The sequence below is a fragment of the Myotis davidii genome, unplaced genomic scaffold (assembly GCF_000327345.1).
Source record: "Myotis davidii unplaced genomic scaffold, ASM32734v1 scaffold9, whole genome shotgun sequence".
Taxonomy (NCBI): domain Eukaryota; kingdom Metazoa; phylum Chordata; class Mammalia; order Chiroptera; family Vespertilionidae; genus Myotis; species Myotis davidii.
In genome coordinates, this window is record NW_006299435.1 from 792,753 (window position 1) to 803,125 (window position 10,373).

At 33.8% G+C, this 10,373-nt stretch overlaps 1 protein-coding gene across 4 annotated transcripts in view; it reads right to left on the reverse strand.

The window, feature by feature from the left end:
* Positions 1-796: 796 nt before the first annotated feature.
* ZNF148 (zinc finger protein 148) overlaps positions 797-10,373 on the reverse strand; it is a 100,858-nt gene continuing 91,281 nt past the window's right edge. For all 4 annotated transcript variants that reach the window (XM_006775003.2, XM_015571319.1, XM_015571318.1 and 1 more), the window contains 2 exons: positions 8,216-8,334; positions 797-7,606 (listed from right to left, as the gene is read on the reverse strand). In XM_006775003.2, the coding sequence (XP_006775066.1) occupies positions 6,014-7,606; positions 8,216-8,334 (1,712 nt within the window). In that variant the 3' untranslated portion in view covers positions 797-6,013. The remainder of the gene's footprint in view (positions 7,607-8,215; positions 8,335-10,373) is intronic.

Consider the following 10,373-nt stretch of genomic DNA (forward strand, 5'->3'; position numbering starts at 1 on the left):
AGTGTCCACATTTAAAATGCAGAATTTGCAAATATAAATTAGTCTAATAATTCAATTAAAAATAAAACAAAACAATTTCCTTTAGCATCACAATACATAAAAGGGTATTATAAATTCTAAATGGCAAGGTTAACTATATGACAATGCCAGAAGCTGTGAAACTCATTAAACCTCTTAATGAATAGGTCAGTTTAAAGAACATTTTTATGTTCCCAAGATTATGCATGAAAAAAGATTTCATGTAGTATAGAGGCTCAGCAATTCATTCATGGCATAATGTGAGGTCAAGCAAGATTTTATTTTTACAATAACAATAAAAAATACATTTAAACAAAAAAGCCCTCCCAATTGTTTAAAAACAATTCTCTTTGGAGGGTAAAATATATTTTAAAATATATTGACTTACCGAATTTCAATTGTCAGGCTGCTGACTACTGATATGAAAGTTTGTATTTAAAAATATCACAAATATCTTTTTTAACAGTGAAAATTTCAATGTGATAAGATTCATTGCAAAGCAATTTTCACCTGAGTAGATTTTGAAATTTAGTGCGCTCATGTATTTGGGGGAAGGAAAGATCCATTTGTATCTGATAATAAGTTTATAGTTGATTCTTTCACATTTATTTCACAGAGCGTCAAAGGAAACATTTGCTGTGACTTTCCCAGGACACATGATACCTCCCTTTTCCCTGTAAATTTGTTCTGGCATTTTACGAATTCTCAGTATCCATATTTCCATTTAGTTACCCATTCGAGCATAGCAACTCAGTTCATTCAGTTTTATACAACAGTGTCTATATTATGTACATGTTTAATTATCAACAGGAAATAGAAAATAAAAATTTACAGTGATTGAGAAAGGGTCAGAAAATGAGATAGGAATAGTAATACTGTATAATCAGAATATCCTATTATCCTACCAGTTTCAATGACAAGGTTTTCCTTTATTAGTTGAAATACAAAGAAGGCATAGGGGATCCCAGGAAAATAACACTATATCAGAAAATTCAACGTGCTTCACCATCAGGATTTCCATCACACATTTAATTTCTTCTGTACAACTGTTATAAACTTGTTTTTCTCTTCGAAATCATTGGATTTCCAGGTTAAATTCAGCACTACACAGTATGCCCTTTAAGTAAAATGAGGTTACCTGCTTTATTTGGATACCAAGTTCCCTTCCAGACAGCATTAAAATGAAGACAAGACCACACAGATAAAATCCAGTATAATCCAAATCCAACAATGAAAAATTTCCCCCATATTGTTGCAAAATTCTTTCTACTGAAATGCTCTGCTACAATAAAAAGCATACATTACATATAAAAGATACCAGTGTACTAAAAAGTGACAGAAGTGAACTAGCAAATCCTTCAAAGCACATTTATATAAATGACTAGCATTTAAAAACATTTCTCCTATAAAATGTAGGTCATATACATTTAAAAATTGGCGGTTTTATTTCTAAAGCAGTGATGTGTGTGTGTTCAAATAGTTAGCTGTTCTGTACAGTATAATATCTACTGAATTCAAACTACAATAGGTTTGTCTTCCTTTGTTATTTAAGTTGAATAAGTTCATCTGATCAGCTGAGAAATCAAGCTTGAAAAATAAGTATCTAAAAATCAAAGTAGAAAGTTTAGAATTATTGAAATGTAGATATGAAATATGAAGAGAACTATTTCACAATGGAGCTGAAGTCACCTCAAAACTTATGGGCTTGAATCTAAAACAGAAAAACAAATATTAAAATTCAAAGCAAACCACGTTAGGTAGCAGTACAGAAGCAGGGAAAAAAAAATACAACACACCCCCTTCCTTCAGTGTGATGGGCACTAAGTTTTGCGGTCTTCCTCCATCTTGCAGAAGAGTGGTAAGGCCATTCAATGCTTAGTGAAAGTGAGTACAGATGAAGTCAGATTTAGCCTGTCTCCCCTGCAACTTCAATTATGCTGTGTAAACAGTGTTACGTTCCAATAGGAGGAACAATGGAATTTGTTTATAAAAACTGATTAAAGATAATCATTATTAAATGAAATAAGGATAATCAATAACTCTGAAATGTTTTTTAGAACTTTCCTGATGCTACTTGTAAAGTTAGCACTGCTATGTATTATTGCTTACATACAGTACAACATCATATGCCTTCTAACATAAAGAGTACTGTGATTTGTTTGTACATATTTACAGATTCTTAAAAACAAGCTGTAAAAACATTACATACTTTCAGACAATACAAATTAGCACATTGGTACTCACTTCAAAACAAATGGAATGCATAACATTAATAAACATCATAAAGGAAGACACATAAAAGTCCTTGATTGTCAAGACACGTTTATATATAAACTCTAACTGTGCAGAATTAAAGATTCAATCATAGGTACATCCTTATTTGATGAACCATATTTACAGCATGGTATTGCATAAAAAAATAAAATAATGTTTACAGGGTTTTACTTTTTTATCCATTGGATTAAAGAAAGCAACAAACATAACAAGACATGTTTGTCTGCTTTAGTTTGTTTCCTACCAAAGTTTAAGTGAATAAAGGAAACATACGGTTTTTATTTGCAGAAGATCGCAAAAACAACTGGAAAATTATTTCCCTGAAATAAAGTAATTTGAAACGGAAAAAGTTTAAATTAAATTGCAGAGTCAAAAAGTTTCTCACTGATTATAATAGTGCTTCAAGTAAATACACTGTGAAAAAACGAGTTCTAGTTTAAAACGTTCTACGTCTAAGAAATGTAGTATTACAAGTAATGCCTACTTTTAAAGTTTCCCGGCGTTTGTTTTTGTTTTTAAACAGCCCTTTAAAAGCCTAAATTCATAAAATGAAACAAGTGGCAAAAGATCTAACCTAGCTGGCACTTCACGCTTCTCTCCCCCGTGGAAACGAAAACCTCCCCTGAGCACAGCCTTCAGCCTTTCTCTCCAAGAGAAAAGGACCCGACCACTGGCAGTCCTCAGCCAGGGCTAAAAGGATGGATTCTATGGCATCAAGTAGAAAACTTGCAGGTAGGTCCAAAGTAGCTACTCAAATAGTCTGAACCAAACGAAATGTGTGCAATAAGTTAAAAAACAAAACAAAACACAAAATACTTTTAGAATATGTGCAAGAGATATTACCTCATCTAATGCAATCTGTTTCCAATCTTCAAATGCAGGCCCTAAGTGAAAAAGCACCTCATTCACACTGACCAAAGGTTGGAGGGTGTAAAAGCACGTTTCAAAAGAACAATTTGCTCACTGAAAGTAATGAGAAACACAAACTGCAAAAGGATATCTCATATCCTCGATATTCTGATCTAAAGCAGCACAAAAGGCTACTTGCTTTCTCTGCTAATTGCCCAGATAAAAATTAAGTAACTTCCTAAACCAAATTGGGAAACCCACAATGTTGAGATGTTTACCATGTGATAATAGGACAAGGTAACTGGTAGGCATTCAGAATTTCACAGTAAGAGAATAACTATACTTAAAGTCAGTCAGTTATGCCACGTATCACTTATTGCAAAAATGTTTATAATGTGGTAGAAATGTCTGCCATTATACAGATTTAAAGAAATGTGTTGAACACAGGAATGCAAAACCTGAAATTCTGCTTGCTTAACTCCCATTTTCAGAGGCCTTTCTTCGTTAGCTTACCCTAACTGCTAAGCAGTAGAGTCACATTCTAAAAACTGTGCTGCTGTTCACACAAACTAACAAAAATCTTTATACTGCACCAAGAACTACATCAAGTTCTCAATAGATCAAAAATTTGATCAGGCTCAAAAAATAACTCAGGAAATAAATGCCTACTATCATCAAGTAGTCCTGTAAGAAAAAGACCAATCCTAGCTAGGGAGAGCAGTTCCATTTGCACCATCTCACCTGAATGAAGCTTTCCTGCGACTGTGATGTGCAACACAACAGACACCATTTTTAAGAGTCAATAATGGCAGAACATTTAAATATCTACTTCAAAGAAGTCTTGAAAAATCTGCCAGCAAAGAAAGCTGTCAAGTGGAAAAATGAGTACTTCAAGCAAAGCTTAATAACCAAAGTGTAGAGGAAACCACATTAAAGATAATTTATAGTCCTTATTATAAAAACACCAATATGTTCAAAATAACTGAAAATATATTTATGGTGGATATTTCTTTGTTCCCTTTCTTTATGAGAACAGTCTTGGGATAATATTAAATAGAAGAAAAAATAATTTAAATGTATAACATTCTATACTGAAACAAAGACTACAGACCTATAGGGCCAATATAAAAGTTAAAATGGAAATTAACAACAATAAAGTTTCATTTTCCAAGGCTATTAATTTTAGATTATCATTGGTACTCTATCAGTATGTGCATTATGACAAAGATGGCTACTGGTACTATGTCAGTATGTGGGTTATGCAAAGATGGCAAAAACTTCTTTAAAGAAAATGAAAAGTTGGAACAAATAGGGTAATAGAATTTATAAAACTAATGTTATTTTCCAAAAATTAAAACTGTCCAAAGTGTAACTCAAACCATCATTCTTCAGAAAAGTATATATGTATATATAAAAGCACTATTTATTGTACCATGCTGTATTATTTTAAGACAAAGTATTAAAAATAAAACATTCGTAGTATAAGGATAAAGTCTGTAGTTTATTTAGATTTTGAAATGCAACAAAAAGTTTCCGATCACTCATCTAGCTGAAAAAGAAACTGTAGTTACTAGAATTAGTAAACACTTTTGGTTTGTAAAATAATAATGAACAGTGTTCATTAAAAATTAACTCAAGATAAAATAAGCAATTAAAATGCCCATTTCTTTAGTTCCTCTGGATACTGTTTAATTATCCAATTTATAAAGATTCTAGAGAGAAGAGGATTAAACCAAGTTTTACAGTTCCAAAGATACCCAATTTCCTTTTATTGCCAAAAATTAAAATTGTCAATTATGAGATGATTATGACACAACCATATCAAACCTAAAAATCTAAATCTTTTTTTATTTTGAGAAATCAAAAATACCAAATAGATTCTAAGTGCTCTATGTTAACTGAAGTGTATATGTAAAGTAAAATACAATTAAGTTTTAAAACGTGGAATATACATTTGTATAAGCATTATGTTCTTGGGAATGTAATCTACAGAATATCTTCTTACTAAAACTTCAAAATCTTGATACCTGCACATGAAAAATCATAAAAAATATCTAGGTACAACTGTACAAAGAAACTGACACCAATATGCATACTTCCATAGAAGTGAATGCTTCAAACATTATGTATTTTGGTAAAACTTTTGAAAGTATGCATATTTTAAAAGTAACTAGGCTTTTAAATAGTGGAGTCTTAGACTATCAGATTTTTATTACTTTTTTCCTTAAAAAAAAAAAAACCAACAACATGTCAATATAATGCAAAATAAAAATCAAGGGTATATGGCATGTCATTCTTTTTAAAAGGGTGGTTTCCTGGTTTCTTTTTCCCCCACAGGACACACTAATTTATTTACGCCATAATCTCTTGACATTTAAACGTTTGAGTTCACTCTGTAAAGTATAATCAAATTCCCTGCTGAAGTGCAATGACTATGCTGAAAAACTTAAACAGTATGAGTAAATTTCACACAATTACTAATCTCCTAAGAATGTACAATGTTATCAGTTAGGAAACAATTGTGCGAAAGTCTTTTTCTTTTTTTTTCCTTTTAAATGTGGTGTAGGTGGAATAGCAAGTTTCTGATCTAAAACAAGTAATGCATTGCTTCTATAAAGGTGACAACATGTAAGGCAGTTCAAAGAATGCTGACTAACCAAACAAAACAGTTATTGGTTTATCTTGCTATTCATATCAGCTTAACTTGTTATATCGCATTGCTCTTAAATCTGTACAGCACTCCATTTTACACAGAGTAACCCCACTCTTGATTATTCTGTTCTAAAGTGCCAGTATTATTTACACACTTTTTTTTTTTTTTTTTTTTTGAATGTGCCTTTTTTTTTCACCCCTTTTTTTTTTTTTTTTTTTTTTAGCCAAAAGTCTGGCCAGTTGTGGCATCAGGTGAGGATGTCATCCCAGCTCTATCATTTACATTCACCAAGGGAAATTCGGGAAATTCAGCACTTGTCCCTGGTCCCCGAAGGTTCACCTGTCCATTGGCAGTGCTAAATTGAGTAGCTATTCCAGCTCTTGATCCGTGATACGGGGCACGGAAGGGCTGTTCAAAGGAGCTCATTTGGTAAGCTTGGTGGACAGGCTGAGCCTCAGCTTTCTTCTGAGAAGTCACTTGATCCAAAAAGTCCTGCGTTGATGTGGCAGAAGCATGGTTTGTCTCATCACCTGAAAAGGGAAACGAGTGCTGTGAATCACCAACTATTAGTCCAAAGTGGGACTTATCTGGAGTTGTTCTTAGTGGAGAATTCATTCCTGATCGAAAGCTATTGATGGGCATGGCTGCATAGACTTGCTTGTCTATGGAAGAGAATGCTGGCTGACTTGGAAGGGTCTGGTTATCAGTCACAAAGTTAAGGCTCGGGCTATTCAAATAGGCATCATTTTGGCTAGTTCTGTCCAAAGCCTGCTGCAGAAACTTTGAATATTCCTGCAACATGTTGGCTTTATCTGATGAGGATGCTTGGGAGCTTGATCCAACATTCTCTGACTGGGTGACCTCAGGTACTTCTGAAGAATTTATTGATATGCTAGAAGTCACTTCTGTGTCCGAAACACTGAATGATATCTCATGCTGTCCATTAGCTTTATGGGAATAATGATCCAAAAGGGTCTGTAGTACCTCATCCGGAATAACATTTTTGTCATGATTACTCTTAATCTCCACATTCAGTGCCTGTGTATCTAATATGGATGCTGTGGTACTTTCATCGATGACACTTGCCACAGCTGCTTGTGTTACAGAAGGCTGAGAGGCAATGGTACCCACATTCAGCGCATACTCCCTACTACTGTTACTTGCTGCTTGAAGGTATCGCTTCTTCTTCAAAAACTGCATGGCATCATCATAATTAGTGCTGCTATGCACAGGTTTACTGGGACCCTCTTGTAAATTATCAACCTGATCAATGTCAGCATTGCCCTCTGAGTCCAGTAAAGCTTGTTTATCCACAAGTTCAAAGGCATACTTTGAAACTTTGCTCTCCTCATATGTGGATAACGGTGAAATTGTTTGGTTTTGCTCCAGTGGCTGTTTCAGGCTTCTCTTACTGTTAATTTTTTTGAGAACCAACTTCGGTGGATGTATTTCTCCTGATGCATCTTCTAAGTGCGACCCCCCAGCGGAAGAATGTGGCATTTCCACAGCATACTCTGCCACCATGTACTCGTCTTTCACTTTAGCACTTGAAGAATAAAGAGGCAAGTAATCGTTTTTGTCTTTCTTCAGATCAGATTTGTCCAAAGCACTCTCTTTGTCCAGCCCAGATTTTTTCTCAGTTTTCTGCCTTTTCTTTTTTGGCAGTGAGTTATCTTTCGGTGATGTCGAAAAGCCAGAATCTTCCTCAGATGTCAGAAGGCCACCTTTGATAGCACATCTGTTCAGTTTTTTGTCATGATTTTCATGGCACATACGTTTATGTTTCAATACACGATCTGTTCTGGAAAAATACTGTTGAATTCAGAGTTTGGTAGTGAGTTTTTTGTTTTAGTTTGTGTTTTTGGCCAACCAAGAAAAGAAAAGAAAAAAGCAATTAATATAAAGATAGACATAAGTCTATTAATACAAGCAATTCCAAACTAATTTTGCTGAGCCAATCATCTATAAAAATTTAATCAACAACAGGAAGTTCTTCAAGTAGATCTAGTAGTAACAGTTTTTAATTTATTAGAATTATTTTATAACTTAATTTAGGATAGAAGAATTTTCAAGTGTCAATCATATCTCAATAAAGTGGATTTTAAAAAAAGAATTTCAGCCCAGCCAGTGTGGCTGAGTTGGTCAGGTGACATCCACGCACCGAAGGGTTGCCGGTTAGATAACCTGTCGGCACTGCTGGGTGGCAGGCTTGATCCCCAGTAGGAGGAGTGCAGGAGGCAGCTAACTGATGTTTAGCTCTCACAACAATGTCTCTCTCTCTCTCTCTCTCTCTCTCTCTCTCTCTCTCTCCAATAAACATATCCTCAAGTGAGGATAGAAAAACTAAACTCCCTCCTCCCCTCCCCCTTCTTTGCTGCCTAAAAATCAATTGTAAAAAAAGAATTTTAAACCACCTCTTACCTGTAAACAGTATTCACACTGGTAAGGTTTTTCTCCGCTATGAGTTCTCTTATGCCTTTCCATATGATATTTTTGTATGAATCTCATACCACATTCATCACAGCGAAATGGCTTTTCACCTAGTACATGATATAGAAAGTTTACAACAAAACAAATACTGTAAACTAACAAATTATTTTAACACAAGACTCTCTAAATAAATGGCATTTGAGAGCTGTCATACTTGGCTCTTTTTAACTGATAAAAAGTCTCCCCTATAATAAAGATACTGTCCCATGAAATTTTTCAAATAATATTTTGCTTTATAAAAATGAAAGATTGGCTATGCCATTGAAAAGAAAAACCTAAAGGAAACATACTCAATTTCCCTGCCTTTCAATTATGTGTATATCTAACATAGTCTTTTCCATGGAGACCAGTAGAACCAGGAACTTACAGCAATATGAACAATCTTTCAGTGAGTGGCTTATGTTTCTAATCCTTTTCTCAATCATTAAAACAATATTTTAAAAGAATTTTTGAAAAAGGAATGTTACCCATACATAGTCCAATACAATTCTTGGGTACAACCATTTTAATTCTACATTGTTTAAAAATATACTTGTGGTTAAATGGAATTGGAATCCTACGAAAATACTCTTAAAAATCTAATTTACTAAAACATAAGAAGAGCTTAGCTTAGAGACTGTCTCAAAAGTAAACTCTGATTCTCTTTTTCTCAGCTCAAACCAGAATTTCTGATGTCCCTTTGGGAATGAATTAAATGAGCACTGTTAAATTGGACATACATGCACACACACAGTTTAAAAATCTCATGAAGAATCCTTAGCTATAAGGAACCATTACTACGGAGATCTAAAATTAAGTTTTACTTCTAAAACCGCAGAGGTACCAAGACACTTCAATGGGAAAATAAGAGTTTTTTCAACAATGATACTGGTACAATCTGATATCCACATACAAAGGAATGGAGTGGGACCTCTACCTCACCTCATACACACAGTTAACTCAAAATGGATCACAGACCTAGATGTGAGAACTAAAACTATTAAATAAAACTTGACCTTGGGTTAGGCAATGATTTCTTAGATATGGCACCAAAAGCACAAGCAACCAAGCAAAAATAAGTAGAATGTTAATTCATCAAAATTAAAAACATTTGTGCTTCAAAGGAAACTATCAAGAAAGTGAAAGACAAAATGATGTAGCTGCTGTGGGATGTGCGAGGACCAGCGCCCCATTTGCACAAGAGTGGCCTTTTTCAGAGTGGGGGTGGAGTTGTTTGGCTACCGGGGGTTTTACTTATTAAGTAGTTGAATTTATCAATCTTTTCTCTTATGGATATTAGATTTTGAGTGTTATTTAGAAAGGTATTTCCCATTCTAATTTGCCCACACACTTATAGCTTCATTTTTTACATTAAATCTGATATATCTGGAGTTTATCCTCAGAGAGAATGTGAGGTACAGATAATAGTTTGTTTTCCCATATGGCTATCCACAGTTTTCCTAACCCACTTATGAGATGATCTTTTCTCAATCCCATTTTTTATCATAATCATACATTAATAAGTTCCATGGGTCAATTTCTAGACCTTCTATTCTGTTTCATTGGTCTGACTATTCATAACCCAGAACCAACTTTATATTTGTATACAGTGTATGAATACATAGCATATACATTAAAAATGGTAAAGCTTACTATATGTAAATTATACCTTAATTTAAAATAATGGAAAAAAAGTCTAAAGTCAACAAAACATAGTTCCTTTAAGATGAAAAAGCTACTGAAAATATAAACTATATGCATTATCTATACAAAGCATCATAAGGAAAAATCTTCAGTTATTTTGCATAATAAAACAAATCACTATTAGCCCATCATCCTCCAAAAGATCAAAACTTTAAAACTCGTGGGTGAATAAATATGGTACTAGGAACTTATTGAAATTCTCTTTTGATTATTTCAATTTCTCAGTGAAATAGGAAGCAGGCTGAAAGTGAGATGGTAAAAGAAAATCCTGGAGGTTTATGGAAAGGAGAGAATATAAAATATGTTTTGAAGAAAGGTTGGCAGCTTTTCTGTAAAAGATCAGACAGTAAATATTTTAGACTTTGAGGGTCATACAACTTTGGTCACAATTACTCAATTCTGCTAT